This window comes from Anabrus simplex, chromosome 8 (assembly GCF_040414725.1).
Source record: "Anabrus simplex isolate iqAnaSimp1 chromosome 8, ASM4041472v1, whole genome shotgun sequence".
Taxonomy (NCBI): Eukaryota; Metazoa; Arthropoda; class Insecta; order Orthoptera; family Tettigoniidae; genus Anabrus; species Anabrus simplex.
The window spans coordinates 105145621-105173258 of NC_090272.1; the positions used below are offsets into that span (position 1 = coordinate 105145621).

The 27638-nt window shown below is 38.7% G+C and overlaps 1 protein-coding gene across 4 annotated transcripts in view; it reads right to left on the reverse strand.

Moving 5' to 3' along the window:
* Window positions 1–27638, reverse strand: part of Herc4 (HECT and RLD domain containing E3 ubiquitin ligase 4) — a 362042-nt gene that overhangs the window by 124913 nt on the left and 209491 nt on the right. For all 4 annotated transcript variants that reach the window (XM_067152418.2, XM_067152419.2, XM_067152417.2 and 1 more), the window contains exons 14-15: window positions 11603–11785; window positions 5196–5282 (exon numbers count right to left, since the gene is read on the reverse strand). In XM_067152418.2, the coding sequence (XP_067008519.1) occupies window positions 5196–5282; window positions 11603–11785 (270 nt within the window). The remainder of the gene's footprint in view (window positions 1–5195; window positions 5283–11602; window positions 11786–27638) is intronic.

Sequence of the window (27638 nt, forward strand, 5' to 3'; positions counted from 1 at the left end):
AATTATTGGATCATTGAATGAAGGTGGAATTTTAGAGACTATAGAAGAGATTTTTGATGACAGTAGTTCAGAAGAAGAGGTAGATGATTCAGATATAGACCCTGATTTCGAACTTCATGTTAGTGATGAAGGTATTTATAACATATTCTATCATATTCCGAAGTGACGCAAGCGATGATAATTCAAAGGCAGGGACTGATTCACATTCGCCGGGTACTTTTGGTGATTTGGAAGCACTTGCAACGCCCGTGCAGATAAATGAAAAGCAGAAAATTGGAAAGTAACGAGGAAAGAGACATACTGGTGGTATCAAATGTGTTCTTTAGCACTTTGTGTCCCTGAATGCTTCAAACTATTCCTCACTCAAGCTCATCATTTGTAAGACTTCGTTGTCAGACTTTTTGTTGTTGTTGCAAAAGGCATACCGTTGGAAAATGTGTAATGTGAAAAGTATTCAGTAGATCTTAATGCAACTTTTTAATCTGTAGAATAGACAATTTTAATTTTTTGATGATATATACGCGTTACAATTGCAAGCTACCTACTATTTTCTACAATTTTTTAAAAACCTTTAAAATATGGCAGTCTGCCTGCCCACATGCCACCTTAAGACACGGTCTCCAATGTGTTAACAACACGCCATCTGACGACTAAATGAAATGTGTTTTCTGATTTTATCTTTATTGTAATATCTTTTAATATGTCATAATCCTCAAACAATTGTCATGTTTTTAGACTCCAATATTATCACAAATATTGTCAAGTAATAGCATACTACATTTTATATTGTAAAAGTTGTGTAACGTTCTCTAATACATTTTACACGACATAGTTTTTAACAGCATTCAAAAGTTACTTCCAGTCAGGTACCTGATCTATTCTTAAGATGAAAAATATGGCTGATGATGCCTACTATAGATAGGCGAAACATGTACCATCTAATATATTAATTTCATGTCAACAATTTTTATAATGACAATGTCCCAATTTTAAAGATTGTATTGTATTGAATAGGTGGATGAATAATAAAACATACAAGTGTTATTTAATGCATAGAAGTATCGGAGACTCCAGGAAAGATCCAACACAAATGCCGGAATTTCTTTGCTACCTTTAACATGAATTCCCTTTGGAAAATTGGCAAATTGAAACAACTAACGATACTTTATCCCGCCAACAAATACTGATCGCAGCGAATCAAGAAACAAGATTCACTGATGAAAAAGTTTGAGTCAGAGGGTTACAGAATATTTAAAGGAAAAACTGGTAAACGTGTTCTAAAAATGGTTCCCTGCCTTGGCACAGGTTTCATAGTCAGTAGGAAGATTCCGGATTCAGTCATTAACTTCACTTCACCTAGTAGCCAAGTTTCAACACTCTCCTACCAGAGCACAAACAAAGTTTACACTATTGTGAATGTTCATGCACCAATCAATCAAGTTAATAAGAGAGACCCAGAGGGAACGGATACATTCTGGGAAGATCTTTAAGATGTTCTCTGTAAGATCCCAAACACATGATTATACTTCTTGGAGATTTCATTCACAGCTGGGTAAAGAGATAAAGTTCCAAAACATTACTGGAAACTAGCCGGTACACCAGAGAACAAACTGCAATGGAGAGAGGCTCGTGGAGCTATGCAAGGCCTTCAAGTTGGTTATGAAATCTACAGCTTTCAAACACCTGCCCAGAAGCAAGAGACTTGGACATCTCCGAATCCCAATCTCGGGGAGTTTCAAATTGACCACGTCGCAGTCTCCCGTAAAGCTCAAAGAGAGATACTGATTGTGAAGGCTCTAAGGAATAACAATCTACGTTCGGATCACTATCCAAAATCAGAGTTAAACTGTTTCCGAGAAACACCAGAAAGGTCTATTTGAGGAAGATCAATCGATCTGATACTGGAAAACTATGCTCATGTCCTGAATTTACGAAGAAATTAGAATCTTGAATCTCCAGAACTGGGAAGAACTAGAACAGACCTTAGTTACAACGGCAAAGGGAACAGTTCCACTGATTCAGTCAAAGAAACAGGCTTGGTGGAATGATGAATGTGACTCAGTGGTAAAACAACGGCAATTCGCCTGGCAAACATTGGAATCCGGAAAAGAACCCAAATAACTGAGAAAACTTTGTGAACGAAACAATGCATGGCAAAAACTATTCTCAATGTAAAACGTGCCTACAACAAGAATCGATTAACACAGATTGAACAAGACTTCCAGAGGAACAACACACAGGATTTTATAGAATCTTCAAACGCAATTTAAACAAGTATAATCCAGAAAGCTTACAGTTCAAAAACTCGGATGGAGAACTAGCTTACAATGACAAAGATAATTGCCAGATTCTAGCAAAGTACTTTAAATCTCTTCTCAATTGTGAAATTCCAATATCCATTTTTTCATTTGAAGATAATATACACATCCACCAAGGTTCATCCCCTCCAACGAAAGAAGAAATCAAACAGATTATCCAGTCCCTGTCCAGCTCCATGGCTCCATGGCCTGGTGTAAAAATGGGAAACCACGGAAAACCATCTTCAGGGCTGCCGATAGTGGGATTCGAACCTACTATCTCCCGGATGCAACCTCACAGCCGTGCGCCTCTACGCGCACGGTCAACTCGCCCGGTGAATTACTAATGCTAACGTCACTCGAAGGTGATTCAGTATCACTTTCAGCAGAAAAACCATCGCTGACATCGCTTTCCTAAAAAAAAAAAAAAAATATTCGAGCTTCATCCGACTCGGCCAGGATGTTGACTGTACCTTCACTAAAGCTTTACGCGGCAATTTACTCTATCATATTTAGACTCTTTGGCGGCGAGATACGTAGCTGAAGGGCAAAGATAGCTAAAATACGATTACCAACATCTCGTAGACATGTTGGGATTGCAAGGAAATATCAATATGTATCCTTGGAAACCTCAACAAAGCAATAAAGAGGGTGGACGGAAATTTCCGTCATTGCATTTATGGGAACCTGCGTACAATGACGGAAATTACCGTCATTGCAAGGCAATGGGTTAAAGTGCACTTTTCCTTACAATAGAATCATTGTGGGTGTGAGGGAGATGAGAGATGACATGAGAATTACTGTGTAGCACGAATGTCACTAACGGAATCACTGCTATCTGTTGGCTTCTGGAATTGTTTCCTTTTCGTGCAATTCTAACGAGGAACGTATCCAATGACTGTTGCTTTTGCCTCTTTTGAGGATTTCACGAAAATGTGACATTGCACTGTCGTTGAACTGATTCATCACCCGCACTGCTACAGCTTCATTCGGGTGGTGTTTTTCTACAAAACATTGCACCATTTCCCACATTTTGCGCTTCTCCCAAATCGCAGTTGAAGTGAGATTCCGTTGACTTTTCCTCCTCCGCCTCTTCCCCGGACGAGATCTCCATAACTTCCTCCTGTTGTTCGCGATGCACTTCCATCAGTTCGTTGGTGGTCAGTTACTGGCTATATTCTTCCACCAGCTCTTGAATGCCCACGTCATTCACCTCCAGCCCCATAGTCTTCCCTAAGGAAACAATTTCATCGACAATCAGTGGCTCATTGTCACCAGCAATCCCCTAAAAATCACGTCCAAGAACACAGTCAGGCCACAGCTTTCTCCAAGCGGAAGTGAGAGTCCTCTTGGTAACTCCATCCCTTGCTTTATCGATGATCTTCAGGCAGTTCACGATGGGGAAGTGATTTCTCCCAAACTCTCGGAGGGTAAGGTTTGTTTCTTCGGTCACTTCAAAGCATCGCTGAAATAGTGCTTTGGTGTATAGCTTCTTGAATTTTGAAATGACTTGCTGATCCATAGGCTGGAGTAGTGGAGTAGTACTGGAAGGAACATAACCTTAACGAACTTGAATTCCTCCAGTAAGTCGTCCTCACGGCCTCTAGGCCTGGAGGATGAGCAGGAGCATTGCTCATAACCAGCAAGACTTTGAGCATCAGATTATGTTCTGAAAGTTATTTCTTCACTACAGGACCAAAGACCTCGTTCATCCATTCAACAAACGAACAGGGGAGGGGAAAACGTAGGCACGTGACGCTCGTATTGCGGAACCTCACTCGCTTACCAAGTTACAATTTATTTAAAATGTTTGCTCGTCTTGCAAAACACTCATAGACCAAGTTATTCACATTCCAAGGTTTCATTGTACTTCGGTGTTGTATCGTATGTTGTGGCCTGCTAGGAGAGAGAGTTCAGTGACTGATGACCTTTCTGCTTGTCCCAACTGGCCATGGCAGACCAATAGGCAACCAGCGCACCATAGCCTGTGCTATATATTGAGGTGGAATTCTGACACCATTCCATACCACTGCAAGCTTTGTAGCCATCAAAATCATTCGGAACCCTTGAAGATGCTGAACACAGTCTTCGGTGAAATCAAAGCCAGAAAATACAGACATCGTTCATAATGCCAGCCATGAAAGCCTCAAATGCTACATAATACATTTTGTTTACAATATATTTCACAGGAAGCAGTCACATCTGCAATAAGGAAACTGAGACATAAAACAGCAGTAGATTTTGATCAAATTCCCTAATATACACACAATATTTAAAAAATGTAGTAAATTCTTTACATTTAATTTTTTATTTACCTTAGACTGTAGTAGAATGTAGTAAATTCTTTACATTTAATTTTTTATTTACCTTAGAAGAAGATATTAAATTACCACAAGTACTGTATCTTCCATTCCAAAATATGGAAAGCTAAAGTTAGTTAATAAATACCAATAATACTTTACCCCAAAACCACACAATTTATTTTCTGCAGTAGGATGTAGGCATCCACAAAGCCAATAATTGTCGAGATGCAGCATCAACTCGTTTCACAGCGGACAACAGATAAAAACCCAATGAACGTCACACAGTATAGCACCAAGAAATTAAATGAAAGAAAGATCAAATGATGTGAATTTGCTGAATCTTTTAATGAAATTCATCTCTGCATTTCCATTCTAATAATTAGTCGAGTTGTTAATATGTGGCTGCAAAATGCAACATGTATTTCTTAACATACAGGAAAAATTCAGTTTTAACGCAACAATATTTGGAGCTGTTACTCTTTTAATCATTTTCATGTTCTATGAAATATCAAATTCAATTTTAAAATCAAATGGTATTTCACTGTATTCACTCAAATTTTAAATGAATAAATGTAGATTCATTGTACAGACTCACCTGAAGAGACTGATCCGTCTGCAACAGCAGTGTTTTAGCATGAGCATCAAACAAGAATGGGTAGTTGCAAAAGTAAATTTTCCCAGACTGAAAACCAAAATACATTATTAGTGCATGGAATAAAGAAGATTATATTTTATACTGCACCAACAGCCTTACCGCGAGAACAAGAATACCACAAGTAATAATGTACTTTTAAAGAACTAACAGTATTTCTAGTTTGCCCAACTCCACGAAAAATCATTGACATTTACATGCAGCCGAACTTGGTTAATTCAAAGTTGAAGGGATCAACGAAAGAATCAAATTAGAAGTTTCAATTTTATGAAATATTTTAATTAAAATAAGCATAAAAATCAATGCAATTACAGGAAGAACAAAACGGACTATATTTTCTAGGGGATTCTGAAGTCTTTTGGTATTCCACACTTCTTTAAAATCTTTTGCCACCTCAGAACTGGCTGCTGCCTTCTCAGCATAAGTCCGCTGTTTGTACTGCACGGGTCTGTTTGAACTGTTTGAACACAATGTAGACACAATTTAGTAACAAACAATCACTGATGCCCATGATTACTGTACACACTGCAATATCCTACAGCACTATACAAAAATGCACACTTTTAAAAGAGAAACTGCTACAGTAACTTCATCTGTGACCACAGGCAGACTTAAAGGAAATGAACAGCGTATTCATAAAGTCACCGTACTCAATATTTCTGGGGTTTTTTTGAAGTGTTATTACACAAACAAATCTAGTGATTACACAAAATAGTTCCACATACCATTTTCTTCTTCTTCTTCTACTACTGCGGGGTCGCGCATGTGGATTTGGCCCTGTTTTAACAGCCGGTTGCCCTTCCTGATGCCAAGTTTTTTGGAAGGATGTAATCACTATTGCATGTCTCTGTGGTGGTTGGAAGTGTAGTGTGTTGTCTCAATATGAAGAGGAAAGTGTTGGAAAAAACAAACACCCAGTCCCCAAGCCAGAAGAATTAATCAAACGTGATTAAAACTCCCGACCCGGTCTGGAATCGAACCCGGGACCCTCTGATGGAAGGCCTCAACGCTGACCATTCAGCCAATTAGTTCCACATACCATTAAGTGATGAAAAATTCATTTATTTTTTTCTTTCCTTTTTAACTCTGGTAGAAATATTTTGGAAGTGTTGAGAGTAATAAATGTTCAAACATAACACAAACTTGTTCCTCGCACATTGCGTTCCCATAGTTCCAGTTCACAAGATATGAAAAGTGACCATTTTCTTGCAGGCACAAATTTACATGCTTACACATGTTTTGTGACACTTATCTCACAGTTGCTGGTGTTATTTCTCCAATACATTTAGAAATTTCTTCTTTGTGTTCATGTAAGGAATGCAGATTTTATTATCTCTGTATATTGTTTTCTAAATACCCCCACAAAAAAAAACCCTGTCAAACGAGGAGATCACAAATTTCTTGAGATTACATGATCACAAAAAAAAATCTTGCAACATTGCCAAGGTCGCGTTAACAGTATGAACAGTGGTACCACCTTGCTGGAACCAGCAACAGCGCTCATCCTCTTCCAATAAAGCCACAAATTGTTGCACTATGTCCCTGTATACGGCACCATCAACTGTTATGCCTTTAATTAAGATACAGATCCAACATTTGCCTGGTGTGAAAATGGGAAAACATGTAAAACGATCTTCAGGGCTGCTGACTGTGAGATTTGAACTCTATGACCTATTGCCAGCCCTGCAGTCTAGTAACAGCAGCCCTGCCTCTCACCCAGAAGCCCCAGGATCCATTCCCGGTCAGGTCAGGGACTTTTCATCTCAATTTAAGGGCTGGTTCAAAGTCCATTAAGTCCATACAAGAACAACTGAGGAGTAATCTAACAGTAAAATAGTGGCTCTCGACTGGAATACCACAAATAACAACCACCCGTTGCCTCGCAATCTGCAGGCCTTCGAGCCAAGCAGCAGTCACGTGATAGGTCAAGGCCGATCAGGGCTGTAGTGCCATGGGGTCTGTTTTATGATATTTCTTGAAACATTCCCAAATATGTAGAGCTGGTTTTCTGTCACAAGTTACAAGAATAAAATCGAAGCTGTTAGTGACATTCAACATAGCACTTATATCACTAGCATGTAAATATCTACTTTTCTCTAATGCCTGTTGCTCATGGTAAAATTTTCCTTCAAATTTATTGTACAATAGTTTAATTTTATAAAATTTCTGTTGCTCAGGTCAAATTCAAGTTTTATTAAACTTTTGATAAAACTTTTCATAAAATAGGACATGTTCTATTCTGTAAAATTAATTTTATGAAACAAACCAATTAGCGAAGCTGACATGACAATGATGCTGGTGATACGACGTGAGAAGATTGTGAATCTCATTTGTAAACATGAACAAACACTTCTAAAATGGCAGGATCCGGATGGACTAAGGAAGCTGTTAGTGTTTGTATGAGGTTAAAACGCCAATGTATCACTACAAAAATGCAAGAAGGAAGGCAGAAAACTCAATCGCCGAATTTATGACACAAGTTCGGCCGAACACAAGCCAGACAGATGTGAAGGTGAAGATAAACAGGCTTTGAACTCAATTCTTGGCAGCACATACACATCTTAGTTCAGAATTAAGTTCATAGATACCCATCCTGATGCTCCATGGATTTTATACAATAATAATTTTACTGTGAACAACACAACTTGTTTTCATCGTATTTTTATAAAATTAGCTGTACGATTTTACGAAACATTTTACCGTAAGCAACGGGCATAACTCATGTCAAAAGACAAAACCAAAACAAAACTGTATACAGACTATAATATAGAACAGACTTTCGCATAGGTTTTTATTATTATTATTTTTATTTTTTTTTTTTTTTTGCTAGGGACTTTACGTCGCACCGACACAGATAGGTCTTATGGCGACGATGGGATAGGAAAGGCCTAGGAGTTGGAAGGAAGCGGCCGTGGCCTTAATTAAGGTACAGCCCCACCATTTGCCTGGTGAGAAAATGGGAAACCACGGAAAACCATCTTCAGGGCTGCCGATAGTGGGATTCGAACCTACTATCTCCCGGATGCAAGCTCACAGCCGCGCGCCTCTAAGCGCACAGCCAACTCGCCCGGTATTATTATTATTATTATTATTATTATTATGGTATGGCATTTACAAGCATAATGTGTAAAAATATACAATGAGCATATAAATAGTAACTCAATTTAAATATCTTGGAGAAGTAATAACACATAACCTACATGAAAAAATCTCAATCCAAACAAGAACAAATAGATTAGCTACAGCACAAAAATTAACATGGGATATTTACAAAAAGAAATGTTTATTAATAAATGCAAAAATAAAACACTACAACACAGTTATAAAGCTACATATGCAGCAGAAACACTTTTTCAACTGAATAAATAATCAAAGACTGACAGACCAGAAAATTGAAATGAGGATTGGAAGAACCTGCATCAACAAAGAAACCCAGAAAGATGGACAGTGACAGATAATACATAACAAAGTTGTGTACAAAGAGCTAGAAACCATTACAGATACTATGCGTAAGAGGAGACTGGGATTCTTTGGACATATCATGAGAATGCAGGATTCGAGACTTCTGAAACAACTAGTACAACACAACCTCGTCTCAAAAACTACCACAACAGGATGTAAATGGATCAGAGAAGTAAGAGAGGATCTGAAGGAAATACCCAGGCCTTACAACGGAAGACACCACAAATAAGATAGAATTTAATACAAAACTCAAGAATACAAACCTCCACTTTACCCTTACACGAAACAAACCAACAACGTGCATATTTTCAACTGAGAAAAGGGCACGAAGATCGGAGCATCTGAAGAAGTATTGAGAGGACCGCAAAGCCCGAACAATCCCTTCAAAGAGATCTGAACAACAGACTGACTAAAGTGATCCTATGCAGTCATAAAAGAAGAACAACATATAAATTAAAACACTGTATATAAGTAATTAAACTAGAATGTCCAGCTTCGACAACCAGTCCACTGCACTTGGTGTCAATTCGTGCAGAGTCCATAAACCGTCCTTAAATGCTGACAGTGGACAGCTCACAACAACATGAAGCAATGCCTGCTTCTCAGCACCACACTACCACGCAGCACCTTCACAATATCCCCACCTTTTCATCATATATTGGCAACTGCCGTGGCCTGTTCTGAAACGGTTGAGTTTTGACCACTCATGTCGAGGAAGATTGAAACCTGGCACTTTCTTTGTTGGGTCTTTAATCAGAGAGGCGCTGGTGGGTGGATACTGTTCCCATCGCTGTCTCCATTCTGCTATTACACTGAATTTTTCATAGGAGTGTAGATCAGTCCAGAGTGGATTGCGGAATTTTAACCTCATCACAGGTGGATCTCGTAAGGCATCGAACAAGAGCGACTTCCTGTGTGCAAAGGTCTTCTTGAGCAACTGTACTTTCACTGCTTTTTTCCTCAGATCTGGAGGAGCAATGTTTGTAAACAGGCAGCCACTGAGTAGGAGTGGACCTCACTGTACCAGTAACAACTCTTATGGTTTCATTGAGCTGTACGTCAATCTTGGCCGGACTGAGTGGCTCAGACGGTTAAGGCGCTGGCCTTCTAACCCCAACTTGGCAGGTTCGATCCTGGCTCAGTCCGGTGGTATTTGAAGGTGCTCAAATACGACAGCCCCGTGTCGGTAGATTTACTGGTACGTTAAAGAACTCCTGCGGGACTAAATTCCGGCACCTCGGCATCTCCGAAGACCTTAAAAAGTAGTTAGTGGGACGTAAAGCAAATAACATTATTATTATTGTCAATCATGCTCGAATGTACGCTGTTTTCCCCACACAGGAGTGCAGTACTCACCAGCCTAGTATGCTAGAGAAAGTGAAGCAGTGTGAAGAGTGTTTGCATCTGCACCCCAGTTGCTGCCTGTTAGTTTATGCAGCAGATTTACTCTTGTACTCAGCTTGACAGATTCAAGCAATGCTGTTTGAACGACAAAGATCGATCCAGTGTGACACCCAGATATTTTGGAAAGAAGTTGTGGGAGACTTCTGTCCCGTTAAAAACCACATGTAGCTTTCGATTAGCTTCCATGTTATGCAAGTGGAATGCTGTTACTTCCGTTTCACTAGGATTTGGCTGGAGTCTCCATTTGTGAAAATAGTCACACATGGTAGCTAGGTCCTCAAGTACATCCTCACTGTGTGCCAAATCCGTACTCTAGAGTAATTAACGCTAGATCATCTGCAAACTGTATCTTCTTTGAAGTTGTTCTTGGCAGGTCATGGATGTAAAGACTGAATAGAATGGGAGATAATACTGACCCTTGGCGTAAACCATTATTTAGAGATCTCCACCTGCTTCTTTCACCGTTCAGAAATACATCAAGTCGACGGTTGGATAACATGTTGTTTAGTAAGCATGCTAGCTTCTGACAAGAGATGATTTGAACAAACTTGAGCAACAGTCCCGCCCTCCAGTCCGTGTCATAGGCTGATGTAAGGTCGACAAAAGCTGCAGCAGTCTTCAGTCTTTTCTTGAATCCTGCTTCAATCTGTGTTGTCAGTGTTAACACCTGATCACAACAACTACGATTTTTTTCTGAAACCCCCTTGTTCAACTGGGATGACTCTTTGTATTGCATAGGGTTAGCATCAGGGAAGGCATACAGCTGCGAAAACTGGGCTAAATCCTTACAAAGTGCTAACCCCAGGTAAGCGGGACAGAACAAGAAGGAGATGAAGATACAAAACACAATAAAAGTTCAATAATTTTCAAGATAAACTACACACAAGTCCACATAAATCGCCAATGTTTTCCGTTGTGTTGACGTCTGACAAACAAATTCCTTCAGGTTAAAAAAAAAAAAATTGCACACTAAATTAAAGCAAAATAATACATTCACAAAATGGTCAATAGTTATCAGGATATAAACCTAAAAACATATGTTGTCATCTTAATGTCAACATCGGAGCTACAACAACGCGTCACTTACCAAGAGTGTAAACATCGGAACGGAAAGAGTTAAAACACCCAGAGCTACTCTACAAATCTGTTTCCAGATAATTAATTTTGTAAATGTTTTCAAAAACACACTCACAAAAAAAACAAATTAGGTCTATCCCCAATAAAGAAATACAAAATGAAGTGACTCCTCCATTTTCAAAGAATGAGAATGGATCCACCAGCACGTTGGAGATAATATTTTGTGAGTGAGAGTGTAAAGAGATGAAATATCTTGGACAAATTTCTCCTCATTCCTTGCATTATTTAAGTCCTCATTCAAAGCTAAGAACACAAATGGGACATCAGATCCTCTTTACGCATTGGTTCATGAATCAACACACTTTGAAAATCACAGTTGAAGACAATCAAAGAACTAGTTATCTCACCTGCATGGGACCCTTATGAACAAGCCAGTGAAGATAGTCCATCCGGATATCAACACAGTCAGGTAGCTCAGAAAGACAGAATGTTTCATAAGGCACCTTCAGTTCATCCATACTCTGGTTTAGCTTATTGAGTTGGCTTAACATTTCCAGTGAAACAAGCAGACTTTGGTCCTTGTGTCCATTCTATAAAAAAGACATACAAAATGGAAGTAAGCCAAAAATAATGAATCAGTGTACAGAAACATTTTGATGGAAGGTGACCAACAGACTTCATAAATGTATGCTACTAGATTAAGAATTGGATAGCTTCCATTACAGAAAACAGTTCTCACAGCAGTAGCACCACTGAACATATTTTTATGCAGAACTTATAATACAGCGGAACTTGGTTAATTTGAACCTGAAAGGTCCAAGGAAAAAGTCTGAATTACCCACCAATTTGAATTAATATCATACACTGTACCTACCTGAATCTCAAATTCAAAACAATCCCTTTTGTGCATAATATAGATTAAAGGTTTTTTTGCTAGTTGCTTTTACGTCGCACCGACACAGATAGGTCTTATGGCGACGATGGGACAGGTAAGGGCTAGGAGTGGGAAGGAAGTGGCCGTGGCCTTAAATAAGGTACATGCCCAGCATTTGCCTGGTGTGAAAATGGGAAACCACGAAAAACCATTTTCAGGGCTGCCGACAGTGGGGTTCGAACCTACTATCTCCCGAATATTGGATACTGGCCGCACTTAAGCGACTGCAGCTATCGAGCTCGGTAGATTAAAGTTAAGAAATTTAAGAACTGCTTCCAATTAAAGAATATGTTGAAAATATTTTATACCCGTTAGAACCAGAAGCGTAATCCTCGATTGGCAAAATGTTGTTTTCTCAAATAGCTAACATAGCTGAGCTTTATACTTTAAATTCAATATGAAGCACTAACTGAAGGAGAGCAAGATCTTGTACATACATACATACATACATACATACATACATACATACATATCCCACGTCGTTCCATCTTAAGCGATGGATCGGCAAACAAGGCTTCTCCACCAGTTGCGGTCCCTGAACTTCTCTCCTTCTTCAATGCTTTCCAAAGTATGTCCTCTGTTGAATGTCAATCTTCACTATGTCCTTGTACCTGAGTCTTGGTCGCCCTCTTAGTCTTTTGTCTTCAAGTTTTAGATCGTACATTTTTTTTGGTAATCTGTTATCACCCATGCGTCGCATATGTCCATACCATCTTAGTCGCTGCACTGTTATTTTGTCCTGCAGTCTTACAACTTGAGCCTGCTTGCAGATTTCCTCATTACGGACTCTGTCCCTCCGTGTTTTGCCGATCATGCTACGGACAAATTTCATTTCTGCTGCCTGGATTCTACTAACATCTTTGTTTCTCATGGTCCATGTTTCGCAAACACAGGTCAGGATTGGTACTTAATAAGTGTCATATATGACTCTCTTACATTTTGTTGGTATTTTCTTGTTCCATATTATGTCTTTAACTATTTTGTATAAGTTGCTACCTGCCTGAATTCCGTGGGAAATTTCCTTATCTATAGAACCAGTACAAGAGATAACACTTCCAAGATATTTGAATTGATGGTTCATCTGTAGCTGTTTCCCCTCCATTTCAATGTGTCCCATTGGTTGTCCGTATCTCTTCATGACCATAACCTCACTTTTCTCTTGGCTGAAGATGAGTCCATATTCTTTAGCAGATTCTGCCCAGGAGTTTATTTGTCCTTGAAGATCTTCTTTAGAGTCTCCCCACAAGCATATATCATCCGCGAACAATATAACTTTCATTTTCTTACCTCCAATGGTTTGGTGAACTTTTCTCTGAATCTCGTTCATCACAGTGATGAAAAGAAGAGGAAACAGAACACCACCCTGTCTTAACCCAGATTTTACATCAAAGGTTTCAGTCATTCCTACAGGTGTTTTGACTTTACTTTGGGTATCTTCATACAAATTCTTGATCCGGTGTATCATGTCATCCTGTATTCCAATTTTCTTCAGTGCTTCCCACACCTTCTCTCTATTCACTACATCAAATGCTTTCTTGATATCCAGAAAGGCTAACCACAAATCTCCGTTGTTTTCATAGTATTTTTCCATTAACTGACGGACTGTAAAGATTAAATCAGTTGTTGATCTCCCCTTCCTGAATCCATACTGTTCTTCAAAGAGGTTCTCTTCAATAAGGGGTCTGATTTTACGCTCTATAATTCTTTCATAAAGTTTACCAACTTCAGATGTTAAAGTGATGCCTCTATAGTTGGAACATTTCTTTCTGTCTCCTTTCTTGAAGATTGGAATTATGATGCCTGTTTTCCAATCGATTGGTATGTCCCCTTCTTTCCAGATCTTACGAAAGAGTCTGTAGATCCAATGTTTTCCAGAAATGCCCATTGCCTTGATCATTTCTCCATTAATTTCATCAGCCCCTGCTGATTTTCCAGTTTTGATGTATTTCCAGGCATATTCTACATCATTCCATGTTAATTCTAACCTGTTGTCAGAGGCGGACTTGCAGGAGGTAGTACCGGTACTGTCTTTTTGTGTAGGCTGCATGGAATTCACATTTAGTAATTCATCAAAGTAAGTCCTTCAAGTCTCTTTGATATTCTCATCTTCAGTGATCAGATTTTCATCATCATCTCTTAGGTATTTGGGAGTGTTCTTTATCTCTTTTTCTATTTTTCATCATCCCATATAACATTTTCTTATTACCATTAACATCCTCTTTCAATTCATCACTCCACTTGTTCAACCACTTCTCTCGTTCTTCTGTAACAACTTTGTTTGATTGTTTTTTAGCAACCCTGTATAGTTCCTTATTATGATCAGTCCGATTCTTGAAATATTTTCTGAACACGTTGTTTTTGTTCAGGATAGCAGTTCTTGTTCTGTCATTCCACCATGGAGTTTCCTTCCTTCTTCTTGCCACTGGTTCGTCCACAAACCTTCTCAGTTATTACTAGATTTTCTTTCAGATCCTTCCATTCCTCCTCAACTGTTCTTTCATCTGTCTTTGGTATCACTGTTTTGATGTTTAGAGCAAGATCTTGTAATTTAGGCAAAATCAGTTCACTCTTATCAGCCTGACAAATCCTCGAAGACTGACTTTATGAAGTAAAAATCTTCAAGCTGTAGAGCTGTGTTAGCTCTTTGGACCTCCTACTTCTTTCGGATGCTTCTTCTACAACTGTAGCCAACATCTTCAGAAAATTTTACTTAACTACAGAGCAATCAATTTTGAAGGAAGAACTAACACACTCCATAAAATACTTCACATTCTAAGATTCAGGTGGAAGAAGACAAAGAATAATTGAAAAGTACTCCAGGAACAAAGCAATATCATGGTCAGATGCATAGCATACTTAAGAACTATCAAAATGTACAAGAACGGGTGTCGTCCAATTGTCTATATGGGCGAGACTTATATTCACACTTCTCATACGGCACTATATGGATGGAGTGACAATTCACTGCTGGGCCTGTTTAAACCTCTTTTGAAAGAAAACTCCATTATCATCATTCATGCTGGTGGGGAGGACAGTTCTGTACTGAATACCTATGTAAAATTTAAATCTGGCCAGGAAACAAGGGATTATTACAATGGCATAGACTTCACAAATTATTTAAAAATGACTCAGGAGAGATTAATACCTAATTTACTATCTCATACACTCCTCTTTTTAAATGCTTCTTACCAAAACGCTTGTCCCCTTTCCACCACACTGTTCTTCCCCACCATGCTATTCCTCCCCCATGCACGTGAGTATATTTGTCTAATTGCATATTCTGTAATACAGTACTACCCCTCTTTAACACTCTTCACGGGACCAAAGGAATACTGGTGTAAACAGAGGGAAAATGTAAATCATGGGAAACTTACATATGTACAAATGCTCTGGAAAGGAGGTAAATGTTAAACAAATACATATTAATTTATAGAGTAAAAAGGCATGGGGAAGAGCCACTGGGGAAAGAAGAGAGAAATATCCTGAGGAAAATACTAGGACCAAAAAGAGGAAATGAAAGATGGGAACAAATATGGGAAACCACCAAAAAAAAAAAACATCTTCAGGGCTGCCAACAGTGGGGTTCAAACCCACTATCTCCCGGATGCAAGCTCATAGCTCCATGGTCCACACCGCTCAGCCAAATGTTTGGTGAAACGAAGATGAAGGGACAAATTGTACAGACACAGGGCGATCTCAGAAGAAATAAGACTCAAAAGAGCAAGATTTGATGGGTATATGATCAGGATGGACATGGTGAGAATGACTAGAAGAGTATGGGAGACAAGGAAGAGGATGAGAGAAAAGACAGGAACTAAGTGGGTTGTCGAACTCCAGAAGGACTGGACTGAAATGGGGATCAAGTTGAAAGGGACAGAGAGCCGGAGAAATAAATATACAAAGCATGTTGTTTGAGAAAGTACCATATTGATAAAGAAAAGCAATGTTTTAAACAATTCCTTGTTTACATGTAAGCCTGTGTCTTAAATTCTTCTCAACACAAGTTCCAAGCATATTGGCACTTGGTCATATTGTGAAACCAGCTTCTGAATTCCATCCTCATAGGAATCAGCTACCTAATGTGCCAGCCACTGCAGCAAGTTCGTTTCTAGGTCATCATCATCGTCACAGCACTGACCTAAATGATTTTCCAAGTGCAGGAACAAGTGGTAAACACTAGGTGCTAGGTGAGGACTATATGGAGGATGATCTAATTGTTCCCAACCAAATGAAGCAATTAGGTCTCAGGTTTGATTAGCCGTGTGAGGTTGCGCAATGTCATGAAGCAAACGAAACCTCCTTATGAGCATGCCATTGCCATTTGATTTGGACTGCCCGACAGAGTTCATGTATGATCTCACAATAAGTCTTGGCATTTACTGTGTCACTCTGGTGCAAAAAAAAAAAAAAAAAAAAAAAAAAAAAAAAAAAAAAAAAAAAAAAAAAAACCACTAGCAACACATCCTGCCTATCCCAAAACACAGTGCACATGAGTTTGCAAGCTAAAATTGTTCAGTATTTTCTGAATTTCGTAAAATAAAACTACCGGGTGAGTTGGCCGTGGGCTTTCATCCGGGGGATAGTGGGTTCAAACTCCAATGTCGGCAGCCCTGAAGATGGTTTTCCATGGCTTACCATTTTCACACCAGGAAAATGCTGGGGCTGTACTTAATTAAAGCCATGGCCGCTTTCTTCCCACTCCTAGGCCTTCCCTATCCCATTGTTGCCGACAGAACTATATGTCATTGGTATGATGTAAAGCAAATTGAAAAAAAAAAAAAAAAAAAAAAAAAAAAAAAAGAAACTGACACTAGCGTTTACAGCTAATAGTCCTATAGCTGTTTTATATTTCTCCATGGTTTAAATGTTAAGAATAGAAAAAGTAATACAGAGGTCAACGCTAAGTAGCACAACTCGATTATTTATAGGTATCAGGTTGGTGGGATTCTTGCTGGTTCCTCAATTCAGAGAAAATTTCAGCACCCTTGGAGTAGCAAAAGCAAGAAAGGACTTTCTTAAGCAAAGAAATGTGCTCACTTCGAACACTGATATAGGAATTACAAAGAAGTTTTCGAGGACTTTTGACTGGAGCGTGGCACTGTATGGAAAGAGAGAGAATAGGAGCTTTTGAAATATGGTGTTACAAAAAAAGTGCTGAAGGTGAGAAGGATAGATCAAATCACGAATGAAGCGATATTGAATTGAATTGGTGAGAGGAGAACGATTTGGATAAATTTGACCAGAAGAAGAGCTAGAATGATAACACACATTTTAAGACACACAGGACTTGTTCAGTTAGTTTCTTTACGGAAGTGTAAGTGGCGAGAAAGGTAGGGGTAAACCAAAGCATGAATATGATAGATTAGAGTAGATGTAGTTATGTAGAAATTAAAAGATCAGCACAGGATAGGGTGCTATGCAGGACTGCATCAAACCAGTCTATGGACTGACGACCCAAGCAACAACATTCAGCATGCATAAAGAAAGCTGCAACTCGCATGCCAGTACAATGTGTGTTCTGCAGAACAAATCGCCTTTTCCAAGATTTGAACCTTCTCTTCCATAGCGTAAATTTTCCCTTTCTTCTTTTTTGCCATTAGCCAGAAAAGCAAATGCCAAGAATAATGCAATAACAAAGAAGGATTAGCAAACAATGTGACAAGAAAATTGCAGCAAATGACTTTGGCCACAGAACTCAGATTTAAAAAAAAAAAGAGTGACAAATCAACAATAATAACTTTACCAACTGCAAAAACAACAGCAAGCGTAAAACAATAAGCATGACGAACGTTGAATCACTTAGTAACTTCAAGACTGTATATCAATGTAGCTTCTCAAAGATTGAAGTGCACGGATTAAGCATCACTGCATACTTAGCAGCGACAAGGCAGGGAAGTTATGTGGTAAGAGTTAGACCATGGTTGTTGATTTGGTTACCATGTCGTGGTTATTCGAAACATTTTAGGTTAGCTGCAAAGCCATTTTACTCCCTCACCTTTCACGAACAGCCTGACTGGTATAAATTGTGGGAAGCATAAAATATCACAAACGTAAATTTGAGAATTTTACAACATTGTTGAAGATAGGAAGAGAAGACAAACATGTCTGTCAACGACCACGACTTCTCTAACATGTCTCTGCAAAACACAAAGGATTTCTCTTTTTGTTTTCTTAACCTCAGAAAAATCCCAAAGATTATCATGTGTATTAGCACAGGCTATGTAATAATAATAATAATAATAATAATAATAATAATAATAATAATAATAATAATAATAATAATAATAATAATAATAATAATAATAATAATAATAATAATAATAATAATAATAATAATTCTCTCTTAGAGCAACATGACCACATCATTACAGTAGTTCTAATTTATCCAACAGAGGTCTCTTGTCTTTCACCAGTTAACCATTGAATCTTCGTCAGCATATCAGTTACGCTTAATTTTTCTATTTCAATTCATCTAATCATCTCCCAAGTTTCATCTGCAAGTCGTAGTATATACACTATATTTCCTTACTGTATCACAACATGAAGTCACGACAGGCCCAGCAAGCCAGTGGTGGACTGAAAGTTACTTTTAAGAAAAGGAACATTAAATCAGATGGGTACATCAGAAAACTGCCTTGGCAAGACAATGGACTACGATTTGGAACACTGAACATCACGTAACAAAGTGGAGGAAATTGTGGATGTGATGGAAGAAAGTAATAAACAACTGAGGAATGATTTCTGGCTGTACTGGAGTGGAAAGGAAGAAGGAAGGGATAGTGGAGTGGGAGTAGAAGTGAGAAAGGGACTGAAAGTGGAAGTTAAAGGAATAATACCAATATAAATAGTCCGTTATTGGACATTATACATTTTCTAGCTAACTTATTCCTGGTTGCCAGCATTTCACCCTCGTGTGCTAGGTTGGGCCCATCAGTTGATACCTAGCACACCTACCAAGACGCTGGATAGTGCATACCGTGGAGGCCACTGCGTAGGCTACTTGGAGCCACCGGCAGCACCAATGCACTATGAGAGACTTTGTCTCTTTACCAAAAATTGATGCCTGCTTGGCTATTAGATGACATAGATGTTGATTCCCATAGGGAATCTAAAATATTTGTCCCTAATGAGTAAATTTATAATACCAATATAAATGGTCCATTATTGGACATTATAAATTTTCCAGTTAACTCATTCCTGGCTGCCAGCGTTTCAACATCTATATCAGTTAAAGGAATAAGAGACCGAATTATGAAAATAAAAATATTTGTAAAAGGAAAGAGCTTGGAAGTACTTTAGGTGTATGCCCCTCAGGTAGACTGCACTCAGCAAGAGAAGGAAGATTTTGAGGATCAATTGCAGAAACAGCACATTAGTCCTGTGAGATTTAAATGCCCATGTAGGTATAGACAGGAGGGGCTATGAGTGTGCTGGGACCAGAAGGTTGGAGAAAGAGGAATTAAGAAGGAAAGAAATTACTGGAGTTTTGCAAGAGGAATGGGTTGAAAGTACGAAACTCATGATTTAAGAAGATAACATGGTATAGCAGGGACTGGTCACAAATTAGTTGTGGACTATATGCTCTTCAACTGTGAGATGAAGAGAAGCATCACAGATGTGAAGGCAATACCATCAGTGGCCTTAGAAAGTGACCACCGGCTGTTGGTAATGAATCTTCGAATAGTGAAAGAAAAAAAAAAGATACAGAAAACCAGGAAAGGAAAATAAAAGATGGAAACAGAAAGAGATGGAAACCAAGGTAGAGTGTTAAGAATTAATATGGAAGAAATTACCAAGAGAATGAACCAAGGACGGGAGAGGAAGAAGGGGGAAGATTCAAAAGTACATTGGTAAAAGCTGTGGAAACAATATGTAAACGGACCGGCGGAAGGAAGAAATGGAAGGAGACACCACGGTGCAATGACAGAGTGAAACAAGAGACATTTCGGGCGTGGTTCCAACGAAGAACGCCACATACAAGAGAAAACTATACGAACAAATGGACCGAAACTAGAAAGGTGGTTACAGAGGAGAGAAGGAAGTGGATGGAGAAGTGGACACATATGATAAAGGTAGATAGCAAAGGCAATCGGGAAGTATTGTTTGCGATGGCAAGAAATAAAAGGAAGAGTAGGCATGAAGTGGACAGAATAGACGATAAAAATGGTAACCTAGTAGAGAGAGAGGAGGAAATAGAACTAATTTGGAAGGAATACTTTGAGGACCTCCTGAATGTGGTTGGATTAAGTGCAGATCATATTGAGGAAATTCATGACAGGCGTGAGGAGAAATGGAGGATATAACCTGGGCAGAAGTGGATGAAGCTGTGAAGAGGATGAAACTGGGAAAAGCACCAGGAGTGGATGAGTTAAGTGTAGAGATGATAAGAGTTGCAGGGGAAGCAGGTACACAGTGGCTATACACGATAATGCAGCTAGTGTGGAATGCAGAAAAATTACCAGAAGATCGGAAGAAGGGTGTATTAGTATCCACCTTTAACTCTTTCGCTGCGGAAGTCTACTTTTGTCTACTTACTTCCCTATATATTATAGATAAGAATGGTTCCACCTTATCAATACAAGTTTTGTTTATATAAGATGGTTCTTACAGTACCGGTTTCGACTTTTTATACAGTCATCCTCAACTGTACATTAGTACCTTCACATAAGTCAAAGTTGGTTAATATGCCTTGCCTAGTAGAAAAGTCATAATAATGGAATGTGTCCAACGTTCAAATTGGGCATGTTTCAAAGTAAAAGCTGGCTATATGTACAATCTAAAAATGAGTGTGGGTGTATCTTTTAGGCCTAAAATTCGTGTGGATTAACTTATTTTAAAAGTACAGGTACATAAACACTTTAAAATATTTAGTACATATTAAAATCGCATATTAAAATGTATAGTTCATGTTAAAATCCGTTATAATGACTAGGAACACTTCACTAAAATTAGTTTAACATCTTGCGTTTATCGATTTTCTTATTTTTGTCCAACATAAATGGAGAATGTCTGTGCTTGTATTCATACGCGGTGCTCTCTTGGGGTTCTGCTATATGTTAGGCTTATCCAGGCAGCCAAATCTAACGCAACCCAACCACGACAGCAATAACATATATCAGCAATTATAGACGAGAAAAGAGCCACCATTCTGCAATTGACACTTATGCACAAAAGCATACTGTATTTTAATATTTTAAGGCAACATTCAATCACAGCTGCACATATCTACCCCTGGTTACACATTAGACTTGTCATCAATAACTGAGGAATCCATTAATCATACCAGTGGATAAGCCTAACATATAGCAGAACCCCAAGAGAGCACCGCCTATGAATACAAGCACAGACATTCTCCATTTATATTGGATAAAAATAAGAAAATCGACAAACACAAGACGTTAAACTCATTTTAATGAAGTGTTCCTAGTCATTATAATGATTTTAACATGAACTATACATTTTAATATGTGATTTTAATATGTACTATGTATTTTAAAGTGTTTTTGTACCTGTACTTTTAAAATAAGTTAATCCACACAAATTTTAGGCCTAAAAGATACACCCACACTCATTTTTTTTGCTAGTTGCTTTACGTCGCTCCGACACAGATAGGTCTTATGGCGACGATAAGACAGGAGATGGCTAGGAGTGGGAAGGAAGCGGCCGTGGCCTTTATTAAGGTACAGTCCCAGCATTTGCCTGGTGTGAAAATGGGAAACCACGGAAAACCATTTTCAGGGCTGCCGACAGTGGGGTTCGAACCTACTATCTCCCGAATACTGGATACTGGCCGCACTTAAGCAACTACAGCTATCGAGCTCGGTCACACTCATTTTTAGATTGTACATATAGCCAGGTTTTACTTTGAAACATGCCCAATTTGAATGTTGGACACATTCCATTATTATGACTTTTCTACTAGGCAAGGCATATTAACCAACTTTGCCTGATGTGAAGGTACTAATGTACAGCTGAGGATGACTGTATAAAAAGTCGAAACCGGTACTGTAAGTAGGATCTTATATAAATAAAACTTGTATTGATAAGGTGGAACCTTTCTTATCTATAATATACGAGAACTATCAATACGGAAAATGAAACTAATAAATCAAGTTACTTCCCTATAGCATTCGCTGCGGAAATCTACTTTTGTAGACTTGGTACTTTCCTGCTATATTTTCCATGTGCTTCTTTAATAAAGGTGCATTTAATAATACAAAAATCTATAGTCATGTTTTGACTATGTACTAAGCATTGTTTGAAAACGTTGCCGCGAATACTGGACCTATGTTTACTTATCTTTCATCCGCCCGCCCGCCAAGTAATGATGTGCATAGTGATTGTTCGGAAGAAAGTGCCAACGAGGAAGATCTTCATTTTGTTTCGGACTAGCGGGATATTAGTGATGGCATTGAAACTTCACTAATGAGAGGAAGAATATTGTACAATAAGCTTCAAAAAAGGGCAATTAGTGCTCCTGACTTCAGAAATCAGCTGTCTGGCCGATAGCAGGCTTCACTCAGCAGCTATGAGCGAGCGGAAAAACATTAGTAATGACAGTGACGAAATCTTCAATCTTTTAGTGGCCGATTCTGATTCAGTCTTTTCAGTAAATTTAAACAATGAAACAAGTGATGATGTGCATAGTGATTGTTTGGAAGAAAGTGCCAACGAGGAAGATCTTCATTTTGTTTCGGACTAGTGGGATATTAGTGATGGCATTGAAACTTCACTAATGAGAGGAAGAATATTGTACAATAAGCTTCAAAAAAGGGCAATTAATGCTCCTGACTTCAGAAATTCTATCATAATCGGACTTCTACGAGAGTATCAGCGCAGTCCGCCGGCGAAACGAGGAAGACCTTCTGATTACATACCTCAAGCATGCCTGACGGAGATGCACTTTCCTGGGGAGCAGCAGGACAAGAGTCACAAACCTAATTGTGTTGTTTGTTCCATATTACCAACAAAATGTTCAGAGAAAGGATAGAGACTGTGCAAGAGAAAACAGACAGTATTTTTTTTTGTTAAGAATTACCCTGGGCAGCCTGCAATGTGTCCAGTTCCATGTTCAGAGATGTATCACAGTAATGTGTGTTTCAAGGTCAAATGTCACTGCTAGTTTGCCAAAGTTAAGTTAAAAATGGTGCAATAGTGTAGAATGTCACTAACCTTTAACAAAAATTAAATTTCAGTTCATTTGGAAAATACAAAAAAAATTTAAATTTTTCTGTAAGTGTTCTGTTTAAAAATAGTGCAGCGAAAGAGTTAAGAAAGGAAACAGAAGAAAATGTCAGAACCCTAATGTGTCACTGTGCCAAGTTATACCAAAAAAAAAGTATTGAAAAGCGAATAAGAAAGTCAGTGGAAAAAGAATTCCGAGAAAAATATGGCTTTAGACAAGGAAGTCAACCATTTACAGTGAGGAAGCTACAAGCACTATGAGTATGGGGAAGATTTGGTATGGCCTTCATGGACATAGAGAAGATATATGACAGTGTCCGTAGAAACAAGATCTGGGAAGCTATGAGAGTAAAAGCATTAAATGAGCAGATAGTGACAAGGGTGAAAAATACAGTACATATGATGGAAGCGAAAAATTGGAACCGAAAGAAAAGCAAGGAAGCGCCCTCTCACCTCTCCTATTTATAGTGGTTATGGATAATATAATACGGAAAGTATTGGGGAGAGAAGAATGAAAGCAGTGTTGTTTGCAGATGATTTACTAATATAAGCAAAAAGTGAGAGGTGAAGTGCAGGAACACCTAAATGTATGGGAGGAAGTTGTGTTGTCTTATGGGATGAAGTTCTCAGCCCAAAAGAGTGAAGTGCTGGTAACAACACGAAACAAGAAATGAGCGTATAATGGCATGACATTAGGAAGAGAGCAGTTGAAAAGAGCTGAAAGCTTTAAATACTTGGGAAGTGTAATTGAAAAAAATGGAAGAAACATGATGGAAATCAATGGAAGGTGTGCAAATGGATTCTTTAAGAGTGAAGGAGGATTGATATGGAACAGGGATGTAAAACAGAGTTGTGAAGGAATTACCTACAAGGCATACTTTGTGCCAATTTTGATGTATGGATCAGAAATGGGGGTGATGATGGAGAGGGATAAAAGTAGAATGCAAGCAGTGGAAAAGAAGTTTCAAAGGTCTCGAGTACGTTTAACAAGAATGGGCAGAGTAAGAAATAAGAGAGTTCGCGAAATGGTAAAAGAAGTACCCTTACAGGTAAAGACAGAAAAATAAAGGCTGCAGTGGTATGGACATGTTACGAGAATGGGAGAAGAGAAGATACCAAGAAAGATGTTAGAAATGGAGTTGAGGGGAAGGAGATCTAGAGGAAGACCGAGGGACAGACGGCTGAAAGGTGTAAAGACTAGCATCGAGGCAAGAGGAGGGAACTGGACGAGTGATAGAAGAGACGCGGTGGGTGTACAGAAAACGATGGAGAGGCTTATGTTACAAGCACACATAGCCTGTGGATGGAACCTGCTCCAGATGAATAATAATAATAATAATAATAATAATAATAATAATAATAATAATAATAATAATAATAATAATAATTTTGTTCTATTATTACAGTTACAATAAATTACAAGGTTTTTTGTGATATTTGAAGCCATCTCTTTTCTTCAGTTTCATGTCTGTTAATTTATAACTGTCATGTTCTTCAGTCTGCCAAAACTAATTTTGAATAAATGAATAAATTACCTTAAAAAGAAAACATATGGTAATATAATTATACCTGAAAAAGAAAAATAGAGTAAAATGTTTCGTTCCCAAAAGAACACTATTAGGTTCTATTAAATCATATTCAAAAATATTTAGAAATGCATAAACATTTATGTTTATTTCTGCTTAAATCCTTAAAATCTTCAAATTTGGAACTCATCTTAATGAAAACCTTACCTCTCTCCACGCTAGTTAGTGTTCTTTTGGGAAAGAAACATGCCATTCTATTTTAATTACGTAGTTTCTTTTTCACTTATGACAGAATTTCATGCAGGCTTAGGTTGCATGCCAGCTTCGGTACCGTATTTACGCAAATAATCCCCGTATATTAAAAAAGAAAAAATTGAGGCATGAAATTGGGGTGCGGGTTTTATCTACATCAAAGTTGGCAACACGCTCCTAGTTCACATAGTCCTCGATGTTGGGTATACAGTTATGCTTTGTGTAATTGCAGACTGAAGGAAACAGCCCTCCATGTCATATTTAAATGGAAAACAATTCAGACTTTTAATTCAAAATTGCCTTTGCATTGAAAGAAAATAGTTTTTAATTGAGTAATTTAAATTTGAATTTTCATGGCATCATGATAAAACGTTGTCTTCCGGAACGTGCAGGGGTAGCTTTCCACACCTGCACTCGCTTCGGTGTGTCTACAGTGCGTTTCATAGTTGCTAAGTTTGAGAGAAATCTTAATTTATTAGTTAGTATACAGAATTTTAAGGAACACCACAATTTCACGTAGCAAGCAGTGCACGGAGAAACAGAATCGGCGAACACTGGCGATGCCGACAGTTGGCGAAAACGTGTGGCTCATAATTATTTGTACGCAATGAACAACATTGTCAATGCCTATGAAAATGCATCTATTTTTTAAAATGCAGATTATGGTTTTAAAGGAGATGGGTTCACTCTACTGTGTTGCAATGCAGACGGAAGGGAAAGGCTTCCTCCCCTCGTTATAGGAAAGTTCGATAAGCCACGATGTTTCCATGCAAGTACAAGGCATCTAAAAATGCAAACAGGACAGTAATCCAAAAAATAAAGCACCCGCAAGGGGGGATCTTTAAATGATCCCCCCCCCCCCTCTCGTTGCATGAGGTCATGTTTGCCAGTGATCCAAGTGCTTTATTTGAATAATGTAAATGCACCTTCATCGAAAGGGGGGTAGCAGCATTTCGGTAGTTGCAAGGGCGGCAGTCTAGATGATTGACTGATATGGCCTTGTAATAATACTCAACATGGCTTAGCTGTGTTGATACTGCTACACGGCTGAAAGCAACGGGAAACTACAGCCGTAACTAACTCCCGAGGACATGCAGCTCTCTCTGTATGAATGACGTACTGATGATGGCTTCCTCCCGGGTAAAATATTCCGGAGGCAAACTAGTCCCCCATTCGGATCTCCAGGTGGGGACTACACGAGAGGGGGCGATCATCAGGAAGATGGATACTGACATTCTGCGAGTCGGAGCGTGGAATGTTAGAAGTTTGAATCGTTGTGGTAGGTTAGAGAATCTGAAAAGGGAGATGGATAGGCTAAAGTTAGATGTAGTTGGTATAAATGAAGTGCGTTGGCAGGAAGAACAAGATTTTTGGTCAGGCGACTACCGTATTATCAACATAAAATCAAACAGGGGAAATGCAGGAGTTGGTTTAATAATGAATAAGAAAATAGGGCATCGGGTAAGCTACTACGGCAGCATAGTGAAAGAATTATTGTCATCAAGATAGACACAAAACCAATGCCCACCACAATAGTGCAGGTCTATATGCCTACTAGTCCAGCAGATGATGAAGAAATCAAAAGAATATATGAGGAGATAGAAGATTTAATACAATATGTAAAAGATGACGAGAAATTAATTGTGATGGGAGACTGGAATGCAGTAGTAGGCCAAGGAAGAGAAGGTAGTACAGTAGGAGAATTTGGATTGGGACGAAGGAACGAAAGAGGAAGTCGGCTGGTTGAATTCTGCACTGATCATAATTTAGTCCTCGCCAATACTTGGTTCAAACACCACAAACGACGGCTGTATACGTGGACAAGACCTGGAGACACTGGACGGTATCAAATAGACTTCATTATGATTAGGCAGAGATTCAGAAACCAGGTGTTGGATTGCAAAACTTTCCCAGGAGCAGACGTGGACTCTGACCACAACCTGTTGGTCATGAAATGCCATCTGAAGTTGAAGAAATTGAAAAAAGGGAAGAATGCAAAAAGATGGGATGTAGACAAGTTGAAAGAAAAGAGTGTGAGGGATTGTTTCAAGGAACATGTTGCACAAGGACTAAATGAAAAGGCTGAAGGAAACACTATAGAGGAAGAGTGGAGAGTCATGAAAAATGAAGTCAGTAGGGCTGCTGAAGAAATGTTAGGAAGGAAGAAAAGATCAACTAAGAATCAGTGGATAACTCAGGAGATACTAAACCTGATTGATGAACGACGAAAATACAAGAATGCTAGAAATGAAGAGGGCAGAAAAGAATACAGGCGTATCAAGAATGAAGTGGATAGAAAGTGCAAGGTAGCTAAGGAAGAATGGCTGAAGGAGAAGTGCAAGGATGTCGAAGGCTGTATGGTCCTGGGAAAGGTAGATGCTGCATACAGGAAAATCAAGGAAACCTTTGGAGAAAGGAAATCTAGGTGTATGAATATTAAGAGCTCAGATGGAAAGCCACTTCTAGGGAAAGAAGACAAAGCAGAAAGATGGCAGGAGCATATCCAACAGTTGTATCAAGGTAAAGATGTACATAATTTGGTTCTGG